The 27,449-nt window shown below is 35.8% G+C and overlaps 1 protein-coding gene across 8 annotated transcripts in view; it reads right to left on the bottom strand.

Moving 5' to 3' along the window:
• Positions 1-27,449, bottom strand: part of LTBP1 (latent transforming growth factor beta binding protein 1) — a 205,177-nt gene that overhangs the window by 62,645 nt on the left and 115,083 nt on the right. For 3 of the 8 annotated variants that reach the window (XM_084512716.1, XM_084512718.1, XM_084512721.1), the window contains 7 exons: positions 16,470-16,592; positions 13,136-13,303; positions 10,338-10,571; positions 8,292-8,314; positions 7,172-7,271; positions 6,450-6,548; positions 698-823 (listed from right to left, as the gene is read on the bottom strand). In XM_084512716.1, the coding sequence (XP_084368842.1) occupies positions 698-823; positions 6,450-6,548; positions 7,172-7,271; positions 8,292-8,314; positions 10,338-10,571; positions 13,136-13,303; positions 16,470-16,592 (873 nt within the window). The remainder of the gene's footprint in view (positions 1-697; positions 824-6,449; positions 6,549-7,171; positions 7,272-8,291; positions 8,315-10,337; positions 10,572-13,135; positions 13,304-16,469; positions 16,593-27,449) is intronic. The other 5 variants (XM_084512717.1, XM_084512722.1, XM_084512719.1 and 2 more) reach the window with 4 other exon arrangements.

Raw genomic sequence — 27,449 nt, 5'->3', positions numbered from 1 at the left:
GAATTTTAGGTAGTGTGAAAAGTTGATAGTATATAGTCTTGAAACGTGATATAAAGTCTTTCTGATCCAAGTTACAGAGGAACCAGCATACTCTGAATCAAGGAAAGGGATTGATAGGCTGCTTCCAGATCTGAAATGGCTTATTCAGAGCCCGTCTGGGCTTTGAGCGGACAAAGATCTCACTTATAGATCTCTTAATGTGCTTCTGGGATGCTTACAGTATTCTCTTTTTTTCCAGCAAGCAGTTGAAAGGAAAGGCCTAACAAAGTGACTGGATTTAGTTCAGCTGCAGAGCTGGTAGCTGGTCAAATTGTTCTCCGAAACAGGCATAACTTCTGTCATTCTTTCTCCAAACAGAAGTGTATTTCTTCCTAGCAGTCTGACAATTTTAGATACCTAATACAAAACCAAGAAGAAATGGTCTGTCTAATCACTTTTTCTCTCATCTCACAAAGGGAATGGCTTTCATTCAACTTTAATTAAATTTACATTCAGCTCTGAGTGGTGAAAGGCTATATCGGAGACAAGCTGGCAAATTTTATTTGACATACAAAAACGAGCTTCTGTGTAGTTTGGAAACATCCAGTAGAGGAATCAGCTCCTGACGGCTCTGTAGCATATTCCTCCTGATCAGACTCTACATTTCAAACATTTCATAATGTGACTATTTTAAAGTTTTGAAAGCATCCATTCATACCAGAGCATTTTGTCTGCTGATCATTAAGTTTGTATCCCTCGTAGCAGATGCATGTGTATCCCACAGGCAAATTAACGCAGTGTCCTGCTCCACAGATATCAGGATTAACTGTGCACTCGTTGATTTCTAAGCAAACAAAACAAAGTTTAACATTAAACTCTCCCACATAGTTGTTTATGTGCACAATATTCTGTAATCCAAGTAAAAATTGGGCCCGAAAGCGACTGTAAGTTTGTAAATCCTGTGTTTCTGCAATAGATAATTTATCTGGAAGATCCAGAAACCATCTAGGCTTTTCCTAGTGACATATTGTCATGTCCCATTCAAAATCTGTAAGTGAGTACATAAAAAAATAAAGTTAAATAAAAGCAATCTAAAATAAAAAATATATACAATTTAATCTTTGCAGCAAAGGTTATGAAAATAACTGTGGTAGGTTTCTGAGTATTTTTACAGAATACACATCAGCTACAGCTTGCATATATTTTGTATGATAAGGTGATTCAGATAGGGCAGCATTGGATGCTAAGTCCTTAGAGTTGTTTTAGAAATTCTCAAAGTATGTATGTTGCTGCAAAGAATAGTAATGAATATATTTGGTTGCAAATTAAATTAAGGTTACATAGCAGCATGAAATGGTAACTTCTTAAGAAGAAGCTATAATTTGTAGAGAAGAATCATTTATTCAGACTATTTAGAAACAGATTACATTTAAATTAAACTAATTCTGAAGGTGCAGAATTAAGGCATTCAAAACCACTTCAATTAACTATATTCAGTTTATATTACCCAATTTAGGATCTTATTTTGCATTCTTACCTCACTTGCATTTACTACATGTATGTCATTTAGCTGAACATTTGAAACTGTATCTGAACAACAGATTATTTTATTTAATAATTATTATATTACATAATAACCTAATTAATTTCCTTCACAGAACATAGCAATTTGTAGTTCCACTCTTTTTCCTGAGGAAACAAAACACAGCAGAACATGGAAAGCTACGATTTTTTCTCAACTGATGTTAGTTCACAACAGTGTAGTAACCTGTGTAGTAACCTCCTCCCCCCATAAGGGAGCAGGGAGCAGACTGTCAGAAGGGGCAAAGTCACAGCAGTGCTGACTTCCAAGTTCTCATTGACCATTACTAATTAGTAAAGCTTTCATATGGGATTGACAAACTAGAGGTAATTGAAGGAGGCAGCTCAATGCTTGCAGAAGGACAGGATAATTTCTCTGTTCTTTCCATACATTCATACATGGGGACAGAACTGTACCTCCAACAGCAGGGTGATTCAGACCCTGTATATGTCATGTACAACTCAAACATCTAAACTGGCCGTACCTTCATGAAAGAATGCCATCTTCTAAGAGATAAATTTTTACTAAAACGTGCAATGTCACTCTGTAAATGCAAATCAAGGAACTGCATGGTAGATATGTCTACCATATACAATACTGCATCTTAAAGTACTTACCTGGACATTGCAATTACTTCAAAACCTGTGTTAATTCTGAGACTAGCCAATCTGACACTGCAATGCTCTCACGTATATATAGTACATTGACTTTTTTGTTTTCAAATTTATAGCAAGTGAAATTTTCAGGCCCTTTGGACACAGAACCACAAATTAGACAAGTTTCAGCTATGACAGCAGTATTAATTGCATTTCTGTTATTTTTACTTCTTGACATATGGATGTATGTAGAAAAGACAACTTTAATACATCAAAAAATAAGAAACAAAAATGTTTAAAAGAATGCTTCAAAATAGATCTTACAGTAACTCTGCATCTGCTTTATGTTGATCAACATCCCATGAAGTTTACACCCCTGAAAGACCATAGTCATGTACACTTTTCATACACAGTAGACTGTGTGCACTGTCTACAGACCTCACTTGTGGACAGGAATGTACAAGGGAGTGGTTGTCAAGCTAATGTAGAAAAACATTAAAAAAAACAAAAACCAAAAAGCACAGTTCTTTTATTATGGGAAGTAAGATAACTTATATAAAGGGAAAACACCTACAATTCTCATTTATCAATTGCATTTTTAAACTTAAAAACATTCTACCATGCTAAATTCTTAGTTTAAAGCATCTTTCACTACTTTTCCTATTATACCATTCAAGGTATTGACTGTCCAGAAGCAAACCTTTCAAAGCACACTTATCATATACTATATATTTACAACATGTTCTGTGTTAAGGGTGAGATAAATGAATACCTTTGAAATCCTTCTGGAAAGGGTGGATCATGAATTTGTTTCAGATAGGTTTTATCTATGAATAACCTGATGTGCTTTTTTTTTTTTTTTTTTTTTTCCCCAATAAGGATATTGGAGGTGTACGTAGCATCTATTAAGATAACCCACAAATATTTTGATTTTGAATAAGAAAAATAGAAATGTAGAGTGAAAAATTATTATGGAACCTGTTTGATGAGCCACCTTTTCGTTTCCTAATAAATAGGTATTATTTCCTAGTATATAAATACTGCATTGTCCAAATATACGTTGTAAATGTGAAAGGGCAAAATGAAATTTCAACACAGGACTCAAGCTCTACAATTTTTTTAGGACTTAAAAGAAAATATAAAATCCAGAAATATTGTGTAGACACAAGAGGCAACAAAGCACAGGATTTCCATAACAAGAATGGAAAGAGTGGCTCAGAAGAAATGTAAGACTGAAGTCTTGAAGTAAAAAAGTACAGAACTCATTTAAATGAAAATGTAAAACAGATTTGTGAAAGGCACAAAGGAAAGCACACAATCATGGGCTCAGCCTTCTAGGTAACGTTTGCCAAGGGCAGTCAGAAAAGCAACTCTTGTAACTCATCTCAAATCTAATCTACTTACACTGTATGAAGATTTATTCTCTGCAAACAGGAGACTTTCATTTCTTAAGAGACAGAATTAGGGCTGAAAATAGCCAGTTATTCACTTGGACGCCTTCAAAAAAGACTGGAGTTCTTTAAAACACAACAGCACAAGGCATTCTCCTGAAGAACTAAATTCTAGGTTTATTCCCTGGTAATCTCAGAGATAAAAGGTGCAGTCTCAGGCATTGCACTGATCTCAAAGAGCTAAAGCAGAAAATTCAGGAGGAATATTTTCTCTCACGCACAAAATATGAAATATCCACTGACGTGGCAGGAGTCAAATTCCTCAAGCAAATCAGATGCGTTGCAGAGATTTGTCAGCTTCCCATAAACAAAACAAGTTCTAGGACTTGTATGTTCAGTACACCATTTGGAACATACTGCTTGCCTTTGAGAGGGTATGCAGAAGGGGACGTGGAAGTACTTCACAAGGCAGTCTAGATAACAAAATGTCTAGAGGGTAAACACGTATGTTGATGTCATGGTAGCTGGGAACAACACTGATATACAATCACAGGGATAACTACAGATTGTATCAGATCCTACAGGAAGAAAAGCTTCAGAATTCTCCATAAGCCTTAGTGGGCTAAGCCAACTGTCAGACAACTGGAATCAGTTACTCCCAATGCAAGTATATTACAAGGGGAGGAACAGTCTATGCTCCTAGTACTCAGATAAAACACTATGTACAGAGACACAAAGATAAAACAGGAATGCAGAGACAGCGGAGCACGCTGAACTAGATCAGCATGCTCTCACATGATTATGAAGTTCAAACGACCTATATATTAAAATATCTGCTCAAGGGCTAAAATGGGCTCGAATGCCAGAGCATGAAAGTTCACAGGTCTGGAGCAAACAGAGATATGAAAACCAGTACTGCAATATATCTGACTGAAATGGAACAATTTTTCCACATGTGCTCCAGAATTAGCACTGTGAAAGGTACTGATATAAAAACATAGAACCATCTTTAATTTACAGGACAAAAATAGCAGCAGAAAAAATTATGCACAGACAAAGACAATGGAGGCCATGATTATGGCAGTACAAATTTTCCTACGCACTTGCTGTTTCAAAGTTAACACCTTTCAACTTTATGCCACAGATCACTCAGTTGAGCATCGTGAGAAAAGAAACTTAAAATATACAGAGATTACTGAACTACAAAACTACGACATAATTCTTTGAATAGCCCAGAATCTCTCATACTGGCAAGCACTTTCTGGCATAAAAAATGGATGAGAAAAATGCTACAGTTATATAAGCTGTAATTTTACTGTGGAGAAATCATCTCCCATCCATGTATGTCACACATGAAATTCTAGGAATTTCCACAGAAGATCTTAAGTGGATTGCTTTAAAAAAAAAAAAAAAGTTTTTTCCTGACTTATCATAATTGCAATTTTAAAATGCAGTGAACCTCTGAAGGACAGCATTAGCTGCACAGACAAGACAAAAGATTTCAAAAGGAAGGCCCTCATTCACACAGCTTTCATGTGTGGAAAAAACGAGTACAGAGAGAAAGAAAAAGCTGGAATTTTGAAGGAACAGTCAGTCTGCTTGCTTCTGCTTCAATTCCAGCAGAATCACATCAGAAATAATACTCTTCATTTTCAAAGAGAAAGGATCTTTGTAATTCACTTTACTTGTGAGAGTTTCTGCTCCAGATATCCAAAATGGTTTGTGATGCTTTCTAACAGCTGCTTTCTGTGTCAAGAGACAAAATGGGGATAATAACATGACTTTTAGTTCACCTATAATCCTACTTTGCCACTGCCAAAAATGACTTCTACCACAGTTTTCTAGAAGGGAGACAGACTGTGGGTGAAACTCATCATCCATCATCCCATCTGGAGTCTGGCATAATCTCTCCGTCTTGCTGTTGCTGTCTTGACTTGGAATTTATTTAGTCCACAACCCTTGATTTAGTAGCTCAGAATACAGTAGGATATTGCTTTTCAGCGTTTCTTTCACCCAGATCACTCAACACCTCCACTGATAACTAATGTTTGTTATATTCTCTACCTGCAGAGGCCTCTTTGTGGTCATGAAGGAAAAAAAAAAAAAAAAAAAGTATAATCTTCCTCTATCCCATTTCCCCATCTTTCACATTTTTTACCGCTGCTCCCTTGGACAACATAACAGTCAACTTTGCTACTTCATCCACTGTCTCTTCTATTTAGCTGCTGCTGACTGCTTTTCTGACAGCACAGCTTGCATCAGGGTGTTCCTTTTGTCTTGTCACTATTTGAAACGCTCCTCTTCAACAGCATTCCTAGTCTGTATTCTAGCAGAGACTACATCCACGAGACTGAACTGCACCTGTTCTGCTTGATAGCATTCACTTCACTGACTGTTCAGTCTTAACTTACTGCTATTTTCTGAATTGTGGTAGTGCCTAGAAACTCCAGTTATAAAACAGAGGCCCTCTGAATTAGGCATTTTGAATGCACCAAAACAGTGTTGTGCATCTTTTTAAACCATTGAAAATACTATGCATATTTGTCTTTGCAATTCACATAACAAAACTGCATATTTGTCTTTGCAATTCACAACTATTGGACTTCAATTCCAAATCGGGTAATCTGAGGTAGAATGACTCATTTTTGATTCTACCATTTATTTGTGGGCACAAAAATGGCAGGTACATCCTGGGAACGTCCAGTCCTGGCTCTGGTAAGAGTACACTCATTCCTGTGTTTTTCTGTACTCTCTTTCTACCTTTCCACAGAGTACTCCTTTCTGTCCACAGCAATACTCTCTTGGCTATTCTAATTCTGAAGTAATGTGGAACAAGTTACAGTGTCAGGAATTCACAGTCATTTTTTAACTTATTTTAGTACTAAAAAGGAAGTACAATACCTGTAACTTGAGTAGGTGCAATTACTTGACTTGCACTTGAAGTAGAGACTTCAGGAGCAACTTCAACAGGCAGAGGAGGAGATGTTTTCTCAATCACTACTGTGTGACATGGAATGGAAATCAATTGCATCCAAAAAAAAACAAAAACAAAGCAACAACAAACAACAACAACAAAAACACAACAAAACCAAACAGCTCAAAGCATCCACACATGATACTGATCTAGCCAGACTATGGAGCTTTTCACTAGTTTATTCTGCTTAGATCTGTAGTAGAGAAAAAAAAGCAGTATGATTGGATTTTCCATCATTTTACCACTTCTGAGAAAAATGAAATGCTGAAGAAAGCAAGAAAAATAGTAACATTTCTGCATCTAAAGCTATGCATAAATCTACAAGAAGGCACCTTTGTAAAGCTTCCTATTGAATGGGTTATAAAGGCTTCAACTCTGCTGGCATTAAAATTCTTATGTATGTACTCCAGGATATCACTTTTGTCTATAATGTATCTTTGCTTTACATGACTTACATGTCACCCAATCAATGGCAACCTCTCAATTCCTCCCACCTCAGATTTCTTTTTTTTTTTTTTTTTCTGCTCATGGAAAAATTGCTCATTAAACTGCAGTCATTTTTTTCATTAATCTGTTACCATTGCTATCTTTCCACTCTTTGAAGAGTTGCAAACACTTTCTGTGTGTCAGAACAGACAGAACAAGTTACCTGGAAACTGTGGATGCAGGTTAATTGTTGAAATTCCAGGAGAGAGCTGGGGCTGTCCAGGCTCTACGATTTGCTTTTCTTGATCGAGTGAAACTAATTCCTAAAAGAATAATTAGAAATTCACATTCTGAAAGCATTGTTTTAATTTGGCTATCATAACAACCCACAAACTCTTGGCTTGAGAAACTGCTAACATTCTCCCATGAGTGGTTTCATATAGGAGATCATTAATCATTAGCAATTTAAGCATGAAAGAACACAGAATACTATTTTTAAACAATGTCATACAATTCAACATTGATTTTATTTGAAGGAGCCATTTCATGGAGCTTCTTGGCTTTGTCACTCCATAGCTCTCCCATCGTCTGGTCTTTTAATTGCTTAGAAACAGTATTTAGCTGCAGTACAGGCTCACACAAGTATATAGTCACATGTCTGTAAGTCTTTGAACACTGTGAAAAGTTCTCTCTTAGCTATTGCACTGAATGCCTTATTTTCATAAGCGTTAGATGCTTGTCAGACTTCAGGAAAATTAAATGAAGCACAGCTGCAGTTACTCCCAGTAAATCCTGTTATCTTGCATGGAGATGATCAAAAACCTCCAGAATGGAAGAATTAAAACAGATAAGCACCTGCTCTTCTCCACTGAATATACACCAATTTTTTTTTTTTATACACAAATATTTTTTGGTGAATATACACCAAAAAACTACGGAAACCAAATAAGGCATTAATATGAGTCTCTTAAGCAGGTGTTGCAAATAGTCTTTAAAGCTTCATACTGTTTCACTCCAACTCATTTTCTCTAGCTGTCAGTACCAGTGGATCTCCCTTCATACTGTCTGCAATTTCAAATATCGTCCTTAAAATAAAGGCTCTAGAATTGGATAGAACAATACAGCACTAGATCCTTTACCAATACCAAAGGGAGATTAATTTCTATCTGCCTGTTTTTGTATATAATAACAACATGAACTCTTTTTGCCTCAGGATTTGCACTGTAAGTCCACAGTGAGTTGTTTGTTCCTCATGAACCCTAAACCCTTTCCAGAGTTACCAAAGCACATCTTGTACACATGACCTGCAGTCTAATTCCTTGATATATCACATTATGTTTTACCTGATCAGGGGCTGCAGTTGCCACTAAAACCAGAAAGAAAAAAGAAAATTAATCAGTCTTCACATAACACTTATTTACACATTTAATTTAAAACTACTATCACATCAGAAAATGGTTGTTGCCATCAAAGAAAGCTTTCAGATTCTGACCTTATCCCAAAATCATGTAAACTTGAAGTAGTGTTCCTGACAAAAATGTAAAAGCTAACCTGAAACCATACTAGGATTCCATGCACCAATCAATGCTTATCATTATTTACTTTAATAGTCACCTTTCTTACAGGTTTCTAATCTTCTTCCTTTGAAACAATTCAAGAAACTCACTGGTTAACAACTTACTAACTGATTAAACTCCTAAAATTCCTTCCGCAGAATATCATCACCCGCGTTTATGTTAAAGGTAAATTAATATCCTAATGGTATATAATTAACCTTTTTTATTATTTATTTATTGTTAAAAAGGCTTAAAATTTGCATTTTATTTATGCAAGAAAAAGTATTTTTGTTTTGTTTTTCCCACAAAAATTATTATTATTTTTCCCCCAGGAAGGAGGGGTAGAAATTTCATACAGGCTTTCATTTTCCACCACAGTTTGCATTTTTTAATTTGTCTTTTACAGATGGAAATCTATATATTCCTGTAAAATCTTGTAGGAATGTCTTTCTTTTAAAAATCAACATTTTCCACAGAAGAGAAATTGAAAAAAAAATCTTTCTTCTCCCTTTCTCACTTCAGTTTCTTTAGTATTAGCAGGGGGGCTGATTAGATCTAATAAAATTTTTAAAATTCAAAATTCTATCATATCAAAAAATGGAATATAAAATTCAAACATTTATGAGTGTCATTACTGACTTAGAGCAAGCATTTGTAAAGGTAGTTGTTTGTTTTTTTAAACTAAAAGTTTTTTTCTTCAGTTTCCCTGTGTTCTAAGATTTACCAGAACGTGGCAACCCTTCTAATTACTCAACTGATATTTTAGTAAATGACATACCACTTTGTAACACAGAAAAACCCAAAGGTTTATGTGAGATAATATAAACCTGCATTGACTACAGGTATATTTGAATGGGTTATTTTCTCACACGATTCAGTTTAGCTCTATTTTTGTTTTGAAAGCCAAACTAGAGTATTAATTTTAACAAGAAAGTAACCCACATCGCACAGAATTCTGTGAAGTCTGCTGACTGAAACTCTTTCTAATAACAGCCAGACATATGTATTATAGGCACTACTGGGAAACAGCTTGCTATGCATTCAGTATCATTACTGAATTTTGGGTATCAAAATTAAAAAAAAAAATTGAATTTTGAATTTCAGTATCATTACTGAAGGTTCTTCAGGAACATACACAACATATATCTGCTTGCCTACAGTTAGATCATGCCAAGTTTACTGGCAATGCATTTACAATAGCCCTGCTTTCAGCTTGTCTTTGTTTCTGCATTTGTTTTAAACTCAGGACAACTGCAGCTGCTAAAAGTTCTTTGAGGGGGTTGTAGAAAACCACACGAAGCCTTGGAGAAATACTGTAGAGGAATCAACCGATTATTAAACAGCCCAGCATAGGGGGGGCTGATCTGGCATGGTCCAGCTGAGGGAGTGCACAGCTGCAGGGATGAAACCAGACCACAAGCTAGTGAAGGACACCCACATCAGGTCGTGCTAATCTACAGAGCGTGTAGAAGGAAGATGCTGATAACCCCTTCATCCCTACAACCCCACATACTAGTAAATCAAAGCCTGAGTTGGACCCTTTGTTGTATTTCAGAAACATCTTCATAAAAGTTTTTACTATTTCTTATCATAAAAATTAATCAGGCTAAAGCATTTTGTCTCTCTCCATGGTGTTCTCTGCATCTGCTAGGAGCTATACATGTACGTCAAACTTCAGAAATACAGCATGTAACACAGTATGCTCTGTGACATGGACTGCTCTTCTGTGGGAAGTGACTCCTCTTTGTGTTGTATACAGCTACTGTGCAAAGAAACATACCATCGAAGACACATGCACAGAAATATAGAAAGACTAAATTTTCCCACTCTCACCTTCTTGCACAGCCATCTCAGGCTCACTTTTCTGTGAGAAGGTCAGTGCCTCCACTGGCTCTTCCTTTGCTGGGAGAGGTGGAGGAGAAGTACCTTTAGCAACAGGTTGAGTAATCGGGGTCTTGCCAATGACAGGTGGCTGTACTCTAACTGCAGGGTGATGATATAGCTTGTTTCTGTGAGGGCCAGAAACCGTATAACCCATTCCACCAGGGCAGATTTCCTTAAAAGCAGCTAGATTTGGGATGGGAAAATATTCCTTTTAGGAGTCTAAAAGTGCAATATGTTGACATAGTGGAAAATATAATGAAAACCACTAATAAATTTCATCTGCTATTGTATACACATTTTTATAAAAGATATTTAGACAAACTATGCATTGCATACTATATGACTGAACATTCTCTCAAAAGCACGTTCTGCCTGAAGGTTTCCCTGAAGTTTAACATCTTTGTTCAGTTATGTTTACTCTATATGATCTATCAATTCTTTTTTATTAATCCTCTTCACACAGTATATCCTTGCTAAGTACAAATTTAAATATGCAAATTGTCATCATCATTTACATTGTGTAAGGAATGAAATTTACTATTTCTATCATTTCCTTTTGTAGAAACCAAAGAAGAAAGTCTCACCACCCCTGCACTAGAAGAGCAGAACAATATCAATCAGAAACAACATTCATTCACAGGATCCCATTTGACTACACCAGAGGTCTCATACCAGCCCTGATGCAAATTCTACTGAACAGAGTCCTTCCAAAGACCTTAATGAGCTGGATAAAAGCAAGATGGGGTTCATAAAAAAAAAAAAAAAAAAAAAAAAAAAAAAAAAAATCAACACTGGAAGAGAAAGGAAATAATCTCATTTGTAAGGGAAATAATCTCATTTAGAAGGCTGCTACATTAAAAGGTAATGAAAGTCAGGCAGCAGCACCTGCTCTGATTTCTGTAGCTGCTCTACATGAGCATCAGTCTTTGCAGTCTGGAATAAAAAAGAAACACAGATCAGCCTTCGTTCTCATCAAAGACAATAACTATACTGTCATGGACAGGGGGCCTTCAGAATTCTTGAGGGGGCAGGGCTTCATTGTCCTCATTGCTCTAGGTAAAGCTATGTCAGGATGAAATACCTCACAAGTGCCTAATGGGATATCTTATAGCTTCTTAAGAGATGTGCAGAGTGGGACATCGGTAGGTTCACCAAATTCTGCTATGAAAACACATCAACGTTCTAAAACGAGTTAGCGTCTAAACTAAAACCATAAAATACTAACTACAGATACCCCACAAATGAAGTCATTGAATTATACATTAGAGATTTTCTGCTATAGATACTACACTTCTTGGAGTGTGTTCAGATGGTGCCTTAGTAATAGAGAAGACGAAGGGTGAAATTGATTGACTGGATTCAGATCAACAAAATAGTTTTTAATGGAAAATGCTAATATCAAAACTTGCCACAAAAACACCCAATTGAGGGTAAGAAATCTGGTCCCTTCAGATGCATACCCAGGATGTAGGAAATCTTCACGTGGGTCATATTCTCTCAAATGCAGAATAGATATATGAGCCTTGTTCTAAGATAGCTCACGGAAGTGTTCTCAACAGCTGCGTATGTATCTCAAATTTCTTAGTCTTTCAGAGCTGATCTACTTCATACTACTTTAAAAGCTATCAGAGAGAGAGATGTTGACTCTTTCATCCAATGACTTAAATTAACATGGGATGCTGCAGTAAATACATTACCCCATTCTGGAATATCCCACTTTCACACATTTTTCATTGAAAACTCTGAAAGATCATTATGAATTTAACCTGTTATAGAAAGGAACATGTTTTTAAATCATGAATTTTGCCATGAAATGGGAAAGGTTTTTCCCACATAGCTCATCAGAATTTTCTACTCCCAGATTTCTCTTAAGTCTTTTCATTAAGAGAAATCACTAAGACAATCAATTGCACACAATATTCAGTGGATTTTTTTATAACAAGAGAGCAGTCATCTTGGCAAAAAAAAAAAAAAAAAAGATATATTCTCAGCTCCAGAATGTATATATGGAGTTGGGCATAAAGTTTCCCACAATATTCTCATAGACATAAAGCATCTGCATTTAAATTGCTAGTCTTCTGATGGGAATATGTTCTTGCTGCATTAAAAAGCCATAGAAATATTATTTACCTGAAAGTGAACTTTAATTTTAAAATCCTAATCAGTGAGCTAGCAACCTAGCAGTCACACAGGATATAATGGCTTTAAATATCAATTAAAATGCTCAAAAACTTTGGTCACTTCCATTTCTGTATGCCCATCTTAAAATAGTAAGGCATCCACTACTCTCATCATGCTGCTTATATTAGCTGTGGATTTCCCAAAGCAACTAGTTACTTTTGAAAATCTGAATTTTTATAAAATACTCCACAGAAATGCATGATTTGTATTATGAGTGACATCTGCAGCAGCAACTTCAGTAAGAGGGGATTAAAAGTACCTGTGTTAAAACACTGAACAAGCTGGATATCATATGTATTACAATCAGCAATGAACAATTATGCTTTTAAAAAGGATTAATTTGACCACTGATCTAACCACTTTTTAAAATTATGAATCCTTGTGCACAAAGACAGTATACATTTTATTATTCTATTATCACACAGTAATCATGACAGTAGAACTGTCATAATTTACTGATGAACACTTCTGGTTTATTTTTAAATCAATTCTTGGATATTTTTTTAAAGCATGTGTAACAAACATGGGGTGGGCAAGAGCTTACACTTTTAATGGGCAGTTCTTACCTGTTCCTGGGAGGGGACACTTCTCACAGTGTGGGCCCCAGGCTTTGCCAACACTGCAACAGCAAAGCTGCTTGCTGAGCTGAACAGAAAGAGGATGCATGCATTGTTTTCCTGCACTAACAAACCGGTAGCAGGGTCCTTTCTCTTCAGCAACCATAGGACTATCAGCTGCAATGAAAGGAGAAGAGAGGATGGTACTGGTCATTTCCAACACCAGTTAACTGCATTAATGTTGTCCTCTACAAAAGCTTTATTTCAAACACCTATCTCAAGCCATAATCACACTATAAAATACATTTTTATTTGGCATCAAACACTCCTAGATTCCAAGCCATCCTAGATCAAAATGTATTTTAAAGGAAAAAAGGAAAAAAAAATCCAAACCACCAGTTGCTATGCTGCCACAACAAAGAGCCAGAATCAGCTTCCTCACCTGCACACAAGTACAACTGCTTACAATTAAGGTCAGTAACTGGCAATATACAGTGGCGACAACCTACAGAGCCTCTGGAAAATTCTGCTATAACTGTATATGTATGTATATACACGTCTGCAAAAGGATTAGGTCTCAGATATTATACCTTTATAAAAGAGACAATTACATATTTACTTGTTTTTTCATATTTATTTTAGTGTGGAAGAGACAAAGGCCATGAACTATGACTAGAATTATGTAATTAGGAAGCTAATATCCATCCAGCTTTCTAATGTATGCATCTGCATTCACATACAGTTAACAGTCCTGGGTATCACAGTCTCTTAACCCCCAAAGTACAAAGAATATTTGATTTTCAACATGACGTGCAAAAGGAAAAATGAAAAACAGCTCCTTTTTTCTGGATTAAATTAAGTGGTGCTAAATTCTTCAACTGATGAAAAACTTTCTCAGCGATTGAATGCCATTAACCTCTAGAATAAGATTATTATGTGAAAAAAGGAAGAATTCACCTATGGTTTCAGGTTATACAATTTCATAAATCTAGAGATGGGTAAGGACCTTAGGAAATGATGTATTTTTTACTTATACTCTTCCAAAAAAAACTTAAAGGAAGAAATTCACTTGTTCTCTAGGCCTTCTTTTCTTCTTGCAGAGGTAGTTGACCTCAAACCAAGTAAAAGCTGATTAACAGAGGAAAATATTTGCATTCATGCTGTTCACAACTTTTTCCTTCTCCTAATTCTTTCTGAATTTCTAATCCTTCTTAATCAGGAGAAAAATGCACCAAAGATCATCCTTGGCTGAATGTTGAGTAAATGTAGCAGGAAAAACACACAAGCACATTAATCTGTTAATTGTCAGCATGACTATATAGTACTTCTCTAGCTCCCTGGTGCCCTGAAGGGTGTTTCCTGCATCTTTACAATTCATTTACTTATAGGCTTTCATTTTTCAGTTCTACAAGCAACTAAATAAAGTTTCTTAAATATTTGTTCCAAGCTTGATTACACTTCCCCTAAGCCAAGTGCAAGAGATTACAACTTTTGGAGATGAATAAAATATTTATTATTATTATATTATAGTGTAATAAACAATGGAATAATTTTACAAAAAAAAAAAAAAAAAAGAAAGGTATATATTATTATATTATTTTATTATCTAGATATCTAATCTTACTTTAACTATCTGGTAATATTCAGATATTACCTACCTACCTTTAGAAGGAAAAAGTAATATTTGAAACAGAGTAAAACAGCTGTAAGATCATAGTTTCATGAAAGATGCTGATAGCATAACACAGATATGCATACTTGGAAATGGATGCAAAAAGGATGAAATGCTCAATCTTCCTGATTCCAGAACAGCTGAATTTAGACTATGTGCAAGCACTGAAATTCCAGTGCTGTCTTACTAGGGTCATAATTCTTCCAGGGATATTCAAGAGATTTTCTCAAAGTATGTAAACTCAAGTGCTACTCTGCTTTTAAGTACATTCTCAGAAATATCTGCAACTCTGGAAAAACAAACATGAGAGAGGGGCAACAAAGGCCACTGGAGAGTTGGTTAAAATCAGAGGGCAAGACTGTAGTGGCCCATGACTTACACATGCATTCTTCCGGTATATGTCTAAACTACACAGCTGCTGAATCATACACATTGCTTTTTCTTCATCTTTTTTTTTATGCCCCATGACTTACAGATATGTAAAAACATTGTATTTTTTCATTGTTCTTCTGTCTTACTTTTCCTTCCTAATGTCTGTGCTAACTTCTAGTTAAATCTCATAGCATGCACTTCTTCAAGCTCCAGACAATGCTAACCAAGAGCTCTGTACAGTGCTCCATTGGGCACACTGTCCATATATAATTTTGTACTGCCTACTAAAACTCTGGTTAAAAGCAGGTATTGTGCCATGGTAATGGAACCATTTCATTGTATCATTTTGTCTTGCTACAGGAACACAGACATTTATCTTATACTATAAAGAAATCAGAGGTTCTTCTCTTGGAAATTGTTCAAATTTACTTATCTCTACCACATAAAATCCCACTGTGAGAATATGTCAGATTATTGAGACAAAAGATAAAATATCTATTCCTTTTAAAAACAGACAAAAATGATAAAATGATATCTAATAAAATTCATGTTCTTTTGGTCATATCATGAGATTCATATTTGAAGAAATTTCATTTTATTGACAATAAGTAGTGGCAAGAGCAATACCTATCTGTTTCCTTGACACTTAACACTGTAAGAATTTCTTTCTCTTACTTAAACTTACTTGACCTTAAACCATTTGAAATGTATTTTGCAATCCATTTCTTTGCTTCAAGCTGATTTTGATACACTTAATAAATCTAAGGCAATACTGTCCAGGCTGTCCCACAGCTCCTGGTGCTGTTATGGCAGGGATTTCAGAATTGCCAGTGAGGAAGGAAAAAGATATGTGAGGGAGGTGCTTTTTGTCCTTCTATAAAACCACAGTGGAAACTACCCAGGATAAAGCTGCAGAAGTGGAAGAGAAGAGGGTAGGCCACAAAGGCAATTTGGGCTGAGGAAATAGCAGAGAGGGGAAAGAAAAATTTGGGGAAAGAGAACTACACACTGGTGAGAACAACTCAAGAGTGTACAATGAGTCTAGATGGGGCCTTGAAGGTTTTGATAGAAGAAAAACAGGAAGAGATGGCAAGGAGCCTGCTGGCAACTGGTGGAGTTCAAGGCTTCCAGGACAGAAACAGCAAAGAAGCATGAACACTCTGACTAGATAAAGCAAATAAACTGAGATGAAGAGGCAGTGGCAACAAAAAGGACTGGAACAGCTTGGAAATTGGGGCCAGTTATATGATTCATCATACGGATTACAACTAAGTATCTTTGATCGACGCTATTACTCACCTATGCATCTTGAGAGGGTAGGATCTGGCACAAATCCCATTTTGCAGGTACATCTGTAGCTGCCCATGGTATTCAAACACTCACCATTAGGGCATACTCCTTGTAACTGACATTCATTAATATCTGTGGAAAAATTTCAAATAATCAGATACTGAAATGCACATCAATATTCTTCTTTCTTCAGGAGTTACCTGACCTTTTCTCAAACATGTGCAGGAGAACTATTACCAGCTAACATATTGAGCAACATTTTTTTCCACACTGAAAATTTATTACCTTTTAAAATATTGCTGAGAAAATAATATGATCTTTTTCCTTTATATATCATTGTCAAGTACTCTGAATTAAAAAAAAAATGCTTTGACTATATGCTATCAACCACCCCCTCCCTTTTCGTGATGTAGTGGATTACCCTTGGCTGGTCATCAGGTGCCTACCATGCCATTCTCTCACACCAGTCCTCTGTGGGACAAGGGGAGAAAATACAATGAAAAAAACTCCTGGGTTGAAATAAGGACAGAGAAATCGCTCACCAGTTACAGTCACGGGAAAAACAGACTCAACTTGGGAAAGATTAATTTAATTTATTGTCATTTAATAACAGAAAGGACAGTGAGAAACAAATATATATATATATATCTTTTTAATATCAATCATTAATGCTTTATCTCTGTTCCTCCTTCCTCCTCATTCTCTTCCCCTGCTCCACGTGGGGTCCCTCCCACGGGATGCCGTCCTTCCCAAATTGATCCTGCAGGGGCTGCCCACAGGCAGCAGCTCTTCAAGAACTTCTCCCACATGGCTCCGTACCTTGGGGTCCATCCATCAGGAGCAAACTGCTCCAGCACGGGTCCCCTATCAGTGGCAGCTCCTGCCAGATCTTCAGATCTCCCCAGACCCTGGCTCTGAGCTGACACGGGGCAGCTGCTGGGCTCTGCTCACAGAGGCCACTCCTGCAGCCCCACCACTACCAAAACCTTGGCACTCACACACAATACACGGGTTGCAGATGATGTAAACACAACTTGCAAGAATATTCACATTTTTTTTTTTTTTTTAAAGATCGATGTGGTACATTTTATATAGAATGGAACTGCTTGACACACTTAATACAGTTTTTATTATTTGTATTGTGGTAGTGCCTCAAGGTCCATTGAGCACAAAAAGACCATCTCTGACCTAAAAAGCTTACCACCTGAATAGCAAGAAAATTCTTCACAGAGTAAAAGAACACAGATCTGAGCAAGGAAAAGGGTTGTACTGATAGGAACAATAGTTTGTAATAATTAATGACTGCAAAGACCTTTTTGATAAAAGTTTGCTGTTACTAGGCTGGCTGTATCATTGTCCCTTTTAGGGTTCCAGTGAATCGTTCTCCTCACACTCCACACACGGGGATTAAGACCTTTAATCATACCTGGTGTGGTATTTATAATTCACCTACTCTTCGAATAGGCCCTGTCTGACAATCATCTGGATACCAGCTGTAACCAAGTCAGCCAAACTAGGATTTTATGCCAGGAGACAGTAACAATGTAGGTTTGCACCGATAATGAAAATCCTTAAAATAAATAACTAGGTAAAAAAGCACAAACCCTTAATTTGTCTCTATCCTGTCTCATCTTTCAGAAAAAATAGCAGCAGCACATTGAAATAGGCCTACTTTAAAATGTTTATGCACATTAATCCTACATAAGACTTTTCTCCCTAACTCTAAGCTAGGAAAAATGCCTACACCGCTGTGCAAACAAGCTTCAAGCAGAAGTCAGACATTTCAGCCGGCTTCTTGGAAATCAAGTATTAGTGATCGTTTTATTGAATATGTATGTGCATATATATATATATATATATATAAAACCTTTCGTCTTAGTTTTTATAAACCTTTCACAGCTTTATCTGACTACATTGTAGGTTTCTGCCTGATTCAACACATTCAATGATGATAATGAATTGAATATATTAAATGTAACAGATATTCTGGTGTTGGCTTTTGGAAACCTGAAGAATCTTTCACATTACTATCTTTATTTTCCTCCAGAAGTTTAGCTACCTGTCCCCATGCAGTGCTGTACAACTTAAACTCACAGTACAGTGGACTTGAAGTTGCCACGTCAGCTATGATTTTTTCCAAATATTGTGTTGATCTTATCCTTCAGCTCTTCCACGACTGTACCCAATCTAATCTTGATACCACCTGGATCAACTTCACCTCTACAGACTTAGCCACACGTGACAAAGAGTGATAATTTATATCCTATAAATTTGGATGAAATATGATGGAAACCACATGAATTATAAAAGATCAGCTCTGCCACAAAGGAATTTTTCAGTGAAATTCCCAGACTATATGACTTTCTGACTTCAGAGGGAGTAGACTATTGAAAAAGGAGAACAGTATAAGAAAAAGAGCACAAAAATGCTGAAATACTCTCAAGGTCTTTTCCTGCAGCAGTCTACCTTTAACTAATCCAGTCTTTGAGCAGGAAGGTGTCCCACATAAGCACAGAAGTATCTTATTTATGGATTTCACTAACACAGAAGATTTAGTAAGCTGGACTTCTGATGTACTTGACATTTTTTAGACAGCTTCTTTAATTGATTAGTCTAACTAGGTTTGTTCTTTTGTCCTGAAATCTTCAAATAGGACTGAAGGAATCCATAGAGTGCCAACTGATTCCAGAAGGAAATACCATCATTGTTTCAATTCCATATTTTTTGTGACTACCGAGAGGAAATGAATTTAACAAATCTTAACAGTTCACAAACAAAAAACATTGAAACATTTCTAAATAGAAACATATTGACACTGCTGTAGAGTTGTCAGGAGGAATGGACATATTGCCAACTCTGTATTTTCAAAACGTCTGACAAAACAATGAACATAAAGAGATTATTATGAAATACCTAGAAGTTAACATAAAGCAAATACTGTAACATTCAGAATCCACTATTGAAGTTTCTACATATTGACAATTTGGGTTTTTAGATCAGTCCTCAAATACTAAACTAAGCAAAGGAAAAATTCTACTTGCTTTTGATGAAGCACTATGTCCTTGAAAACAATTTAGAAGAGATTGATTTATTCTGAAAGAAAGGAAAACTCACAATATCATTCTACCAATTCTAAGTATATATTTTTATTTATAGTAAAAGTAATCTACTATTACTTGGAAAAAATATAAGATATCTTCCCAAAGACATACAAATCATACTGCTTTTTCTTGTCACTTTATGAATGCAGACTTGGCAGGAATGTTTTGCCTAGTGAAGATGACATTTAAGTTTTAAATCAGTGAAAAAGACAACTGATTTTAAATAATATTAATTTGATTTCAGATTTAAAGTTATTATTTTCAAGGAAAGACCTAGTCACATGGTTACTTACCATTAATACACATTGCTATTTGCTTGTATGTTATCATTATGCAAAATTTGGTTCTTTTCCTGCCTATGAGTATAACTGCACAGTTATAGGTGTATTTCAGTAATGTGATTATATGGCTTCTCATGAGTACATTCATAGTTTCAATATTTAAAATCAGTGATGATGCATTTTTCATTTACTACATGATGATTTTACTCAATGTTTGCATCAGGAATCTGGAACTCAGTCAATTATACATGGATAAATTTTATTTGAATACCAAGAGGTCACAGGCATGTAAAAATAATAAGAAAGCCCTGTAAAGACACAGATAGATAAGAGGGGAAAAAAAGTTGAGTCCTGCTTTCTACTGCTTTCTAACTTGAATTTATATTATTTTCATATTAACATTACTTGCACTACTCAAATGAACCATTTCCTTTACTTTTGTATAATTATTAGGTGTTTTTCCAATTCTCAAGAAGTTTTTAAACTCTGAATAACTTAGCTACTGAACTGGAATACATGTATATACAACGATATGAAAAAAAAATAACAATCTGTCCTGTAGAAACGGCCACATAATCTGGCCTCGTACTTCAGTAAATTCCAGTTACAGGTCACAGACCAACTAGCTGAGTGATCTTGAATACCTAGTGGCAAAACTGTGCTGTTTGGATTTTGTAATGAAAATTTTATTAACAAAGCTTGCAGTCTTTATACACACAAACTGTAATTATGAATTTTAAAGTAAATTGAGGTTAAATATCATCAATAACATCTAAGTAGAAATGACTTTAAAAAAAAAAAAAAGCTCAGAACTCTATTTCTTATCACTGCTGAGAAAATCTGGCATTGGAATGTATCAAATCCATTTTGTGGTCACAACTCTGTGATAGTTGTGTTTTGGAGTTTTGCCTACTAAGTGAAGGTTTCATAGCATTATTTACTAAAGTGTATAAACTGCAGATAGATGGTGATCATCCTATAATTCATAAAAACACAATCATCTTCCTTTCCAAATGATTCAGCTGTTCTATAGAAAAATATTCACAGATGCTGCTCTTACTATCTCTGTTTTAGAACTCTTTCTTGATGAAATGTTCTTGTATGTCTAGTATTTAAAAATATTGTCTTGTATTGTCTACAGTATGGAGACCCCATTCACATCCACTCTGTATTTAATGTGGGCACTGCCACATGCAATCACTAGCTTAAAATGTATGCAAATACCAATGAATGTTCCTTCTGCAGTCTTTCACAGTTCTTGATATGGATATTACTCTTAATAAATTTGTCCAACTTCTGATGTTCTGATGTCTTGGTGTAACTTAATTATAGTGTATCTTCAGTGCCTCTTTGCCAAGTTCATGTTTTCTAAATGAGCTCATAGAATTACTGAGCTGGTGTTCTATGTTGAATTTCACAAGTCAATCAAGGGATCCAACAGAAACAAGCCACAAATTGGTAACAAACTTCAAACTTTCAAAAGAAACATAAAAACAGGTGAGAATAGTCTTTAAAAACTTTGTGTAGAAAAATCCCTTCCAGATGGTCTATCATTTCACTTCAGTTTGTGGTAAAAGGTCACCTACCCAAAATGTTTCCTACCACCTGCCAGCCTGCCCAGCTGTGCAAATTGCATCAGAATCAACTTGTTCAGGCAGCTGGAAAAGAAATCTGGTTCAAAATTAATAGAGTTTTTTTTAATCCTTCTCCTTTTTTTGTGTGCATATGGACTTAAATTTTTCATTTTAAATATTGTGTTGCAATGCAAATTCATTTGGTATGACTGTTTTCATACCATTCATAATGTTTTGTTGTGCTCAAGTACAAACTGATGGCACATTTCTAAAGTGATTTGATCAAAACTCATCTACACAGTGGAAATATTTTAAGGAGCTCTGTAGCACTACTATAAGACTATGTATATGTAAATAAAGGTTTCTAAAGACAAACTAAATACTAATTTTCAGTTTTCAAGGAAAACAGAGCAGCAAAGTTCTTCTGGTGAAAAGTCTGTTAGTGAAATAGAAAAGAAGGTTATGCAAGGAGCTTTTCCACACAGCACCTGGCATGGCTCTACCCCAAATTCTCACAGTAGGTGCTGTTATTTATAATTAATGAATTGATAAAGTGTTGATTTTGTTAGAGTTACTGCTTGATAATGTGAATGATTTGACCCTGCTCAATGAGTATAAACTGGTATGACTCCATTGGCAACAAAGAAGCAACGTCATTTTGAAAGGACAGGGTTACCCTTTGCTGTTATTCTTCAGTAGTCCCTCTCCCTGAAAGCTTGACAAAAAATAAAAGCTTTGCTTTGAATCTGTTGAGGTGGCAGTGGAAGCCATGTGCCATCCCACAGTATTTGCAGGTGACTCTGTTCTCATGCAAATGCACAGATGCTTTGCCATAACCCATGTCTTAACGGTGCTGTAGGAGTGTAAAGGTTAGGTTGTGGTGTCCCAGCTCCTTCTATACCCTCACCTAAGCACACACCTTGATATACAGCAAGGGCAGCTACCATTCTTCTCCTCTAGAGCCACTGCAGTGCTCCTGGCCAGACACGGCAACTGCATCACTCAGACCACTGCTGATTTATCCCACAATATTCCACACTAAAAACTTAAAACTCTCTCAATGACAGCTAGCATTTGACACCTTCCCACAGAGTTTTATACATCTACTGACTGCTGCTGGGTGTCAGGTGAAACTGCTCTCAGAAAATGCAATGCATTACTAATTTTCTTTCCTACTGAATTTCCTGGGGAAAAAAATAAAAAGCTAAAACAGCCTTTTCTTAACTATTTGCCTGCTTATTTGAAGAGAGAAATCTTCATTGCTTCAGAAAAAAAAAAAAAAGAAAAACAACCAACAAACAGAAGTAAAGGAGGATGATGGGAATGGTTTTAGAAAGCATGTGCTTGTATAAACAAATACCAACACTGAACTTCTTATAAACCATGGTAATTGTCACATATAGCTTTAGGAAGTCTAAAAATAGTTCAATCTTCAAAAACCTTTACATATATTGATTAATAACTGGAAGATAAAATGTGTGGATAAGATAGCAAATTGAAAATTTCCTTGGATTGAAAATAATGAAATGTAATTTCCTTTACTCATGGCTTTTTCTGCTTGATTTCTAAAAAGGTTCAAGAAGAAATTTTATTTTCATTTCTGTTCATGGTAAGTCAATCTTCAAGTATTCATATTAAAAATACTCCAAAACACAACTGCTTTTTGAAAGTACATTACCAGAATCCAGTTCCACAAACAGCTAACACTCAGGTAAAGAACTGAGCTGTTTTTAGCCATGATCACACACATTTGGAATTATGTGTTGTGAATTTTGCAACAGTAAATGAAAATTCATTAGTCTAAATACAGGCAGCAGGTAACACAACAAACTATTTTTTTCCCCAATAACTGTGATTTAGGGAAGGACTGAATAGTCCAGAAGAAAGCAAAACCAAACCTGCTCAAAAATAACTTAGTCCTTGTTTGTTACTTTTCTCCAAACAGTTCTTCCTTGCTTAAACACTCGAAAGCTCAGTGGCTTTTCAACACCTCAGTCTATATTATGAAGGTCAGTCTCTTTTACTCAAGTATGTAATTGGATGATTTATTTATTCAGCCCTCTTACATGCATTGCACATTGGGGAAATCTGGCAACTGAGAAGGAAATCCATGGAACAAAACTTTAAAAGGATAAGAGGTTAGATATTCGACCAAGTTCTGTTCTGCAGTACTTAAATTTTAAGTGACAAAGCAGTTATAACAGAAGGTATTACTCTAGCTCATGTATAGGTATTTGTGTACAAAAGGGTATCCCCTCTGTTGTAGGTCAGTGCATGGAACAAACCTGTGCTGGAAGGGAGGAAATGCTGCAGTAGGTACTACCTTTCAATTTTCTGCTTGCATTCTCCAATTGTTAAAATGGTTTTTAAAGTAGGTTAAAGCAATCTGGGGCTGTAATAGCTGTTGTTTGACACTACTTTGATTCTTTACTGGAAACCTCCATGCAAAGTTCTTCTACCTTTCCTTGAGCAATGGTATGCCTAACTCAATCACTTTCAGGAAGTGAATCATTTCAGCTATATTCCAGGATTCGTGACACCATAACGTAGCCTGAGTATCCTTATTCCAAGGATAACAAACTATGCCAAGTGTAAACATCCAGCCCTAGGAAACATTCCTGTGCCTACTTACACGAAGATACCTGTCGTTTATTGCGGAAACAATATGCTTCGCATGGCTACTGTAAGACACGCTGAGTGATTTACAGGGTGCATCATAAAGCTACAGTAATCTCCTTTATAAGTTGTCCCATTACTGAAATACTTGACTCAGATTTTTCTGTAAGCAAATATGAAAATGCTTCACAGCCTACTGGTCTTCAACATGTTAACAGCTCAACACAACCTAAAGAGTTTGATGCCCATTATAGCCAAGAGAGATGATACAAAGGGATTTAGTTAATCAGCACAGAGCTGTTCTGCTGGACACCAACATACATGAGCTGATGGTTGGAATACCAGCCCTTTAGTGTTTCTCTTTGGCAGGCTCCAGCTGGAAGAGTATTTAGGAAAAGGACTTCACTGACTTTTGGCTGTGTTAACCATTATAACAGCTCTTCAGACCACCCAGGCCCAGCTGGCCTAATGCAGAATCACAGGAAACACTATGGTGGTGTAAAGCTGTCTTCTCCCTCTCCAGCCTTGTAGCTCGTTTGGACACCTGGAGCAGGGCCACTCTCCCCTGTTCAGATAGGGAGAGGCTCAGATTTGGTCACACACATAATGGAACGAAACATTCTTTCCTAGAAAATGAAATTCATTCTTTCATCTCCATGCTTAATGCACTGAATTTATGCTCATCAAAATCATCACAGCTTGAAACGTTTAACCACATTTAAGCATTTAACTTAAAAACAAAATTCCAGAACCAAACGCACATTTATTAATGTGTTCTGGTCAAAGCAGCAATCATGTAACAGTATGTATTTAAATCTACTGCATTCATTTTAAGGAAAATATTTTTACTCAGGAAAAACAGTCTACAAGTTCAAAAACCAATCAGAGCACGCTGCACAAATTTAGAATAATGCAAACGTAAACTGAAATAGTCTTTGTTTTGAAAGAAATCATTGCTGTCATTCATGTAAAGAATGAAGTCGACTTTCAGAAGCAATGATAACTTTGGAACAATAGTGTCAGCTATCAACTAGACTTTTAAAAATATCTATAATATATAGAATTAAAAGGTATTTAACATTTTCAGATACAAGACGAACACTATGAAACCATTTAGTATTACTTTAAACAAATTCCCTTTTGAAACAGTAGATCTCGTTTTTGTACAATACTTTTTCTATTTCACGTGTTTGGTAGGCAACTTACGTAACAACCTGAACAAATCACCTCACAACACAATGAAAATTTCAGATTTTCAAAGTCACATTGTATGCATAAATAGAAGAAAACTACAATGTTCACAATTTTTAAGACACTGGCTTCCATTGTTCCTTCCCTATATCACTGCAGGCAACAAAACTCCAGATCACAGTTTAAAAATAAAAGTACTTCCTTCTGCTAGTACCCAGGAAATCCCAGAGAGTTTTAAAAGCTGAACAAACTATTAGACTTCTGTAAACATTTAACTTAAAATACATTCTTTCTTATACTATGGAATCCAGAATAAGGAAAATTATTTAAAAAAAGATTTCAAGATGCAAAGTTAGGGAGTTGGCAGAAGGCAGATCAACTGGCCAGAGATTTCAGAAGAGCAAAAAATTTTGTGCTACCTTTTTCAAATGATCTTGAGTTGGATTTTTATTTTTTATTTTTTTTGCCTGAGACTCAGACTCCAGCTAGGACAGTCATGATATCAAGAACATTCTTATAAATACTGGGCCGAGAAAGGGAACTTGTAAAAGCAGAAAGCCTTGTTAGGCCACCACAGACCTGATAGCTGTATTGAAATATTCAGACAAACTTGTGGCTAGGAAGGAGCCAACAAGTACTGCAGGCTTTCTCATATCCTCTGTCACAAGTGCTGGGTGCCAGAGGACACAAGCAATCATAACATCTGCAGCCCACATCTGATTCCAGGCTTAACCACTGTGGAAAAGTAAATTTCTGAAGTGGGACCTCTGCACTTAGCTCTGAAATCAGATTTCTGTATTTTTCAAAACCTCTAGGAGGTAAGCAGACTGACTTTGTTTAAATAACTAAGTAATAAAACCAAATGGAAAATGTTTATCTGCATTTGATGCAAAGTGAGCAACTTGCCTTTCAAAAAGAACCTCAGACACTTAAGAAACTTTGCTGCATTTTAGCAAAGCAAACTGTCTAGTTCAATTATATGCCAATTAGCATTTGTCAAAGTACTGGACAACTTCTTAATTAGAAATTACTAGGTTGTCTGTCATTGAATGTTAGCCCAGGCAGATTTTCATGTAGTAAGATCTTTAATACGTACAGTATATCATATTGCAAATGAGGAGTGGAATACATAATTCAGGGCTCATTTGTGGAAGTACTACTCATTTTGGTAGGTGCACTTAAGCTTCTTTGGGAGTGCCATCTGACTGAATTGTCTCCAAACAGACTCAATACACAGGCATATCTTTTAATTCACTTACAGTTACAACTGTACCTACTACATCTCAGAAAATACCACTCCAACTGTTTCTGCTGTAGCTGTGTTGTTATCTGCTATAAAATCTTCAATTTTAAGAAATACATAACAACCAGGATTTACTGCCTCCACTATATTTCATTGTTTCAATAATAATCTGATTAGTGAGAACAAGACGAGGGAAAAGAACCAAAAAAATGAGGTTTGGTTGCTAATGAAACTATTGCAATATATTCTTTTAAAATTACAGAAAAAAAAAAAAAAAAAAAACACAGTTTCTTATTCTGAGAAATGACCTACTGATTTCTGTGTGCTAACAAAGCAACAGCAGGAGAAATCAATCCAAATCATTTTGTGCTTCTGTGTGGAATTTACTGGAATGCAAATTTGCAGAGCCACACTTTTCAAACACATAATCAGTGTCCAAACAGCAACCCAGCCCAGTTTCTGGAGATATATTTATTTCACGGTATGATCATCATCAAATAACCTTCTTGAAAGAAGTTTGATAACTTAGTAGCTAAGCAACAACAATTAGCATTTTTATGAAGGTAAGCTCCTTTAAGTAATAAAATACATTTACAAAATGGAAAAAAAGTAAATTTATTACTGTATTGTTTAGACAATTATAGGCGGACAGAACACACCTTCAAAAAATATTTTAAATCATGGTGAAACCTGATGAAAAAAGCTTGAAGTCCCCCCTGCACACAATTACAGAACTTGAGCCATTAACATATAAGTACCAATCTCTTTGAGCTCATTTACATTTAATTTTACACAAATGGCAACTTCTCAACAGCTTTAATGCACAACTTTCTTCTTCATTGAAAAACAACAAATTTTCAGGTATTTTTCCAGTTCTTCAAGATAAGATCTTTAAAGTGCTCTACTGGCATATGTTAGTTTCCTGAAAAATGAATCCAAACTTTTTTTACCAGCTGTTTTTTCATTCTGTTTTAGTTTTCCAA

Source organism: Aythya ferina (assembly GCF_964211825.1).
Source record: "Aythya ferina genome assembly, chromosome: 3".
NCBI classification, from domain to species: Eukaryota; Metazoa; Chordata; class Aves; order Anseriformes; family Anatidae; genus Aythya; species Aythya ferina.
Note: the sequence above shows the minus strand (reverse complement) of the source record. Positions and strands in the feature narration are given on the sequence as shown.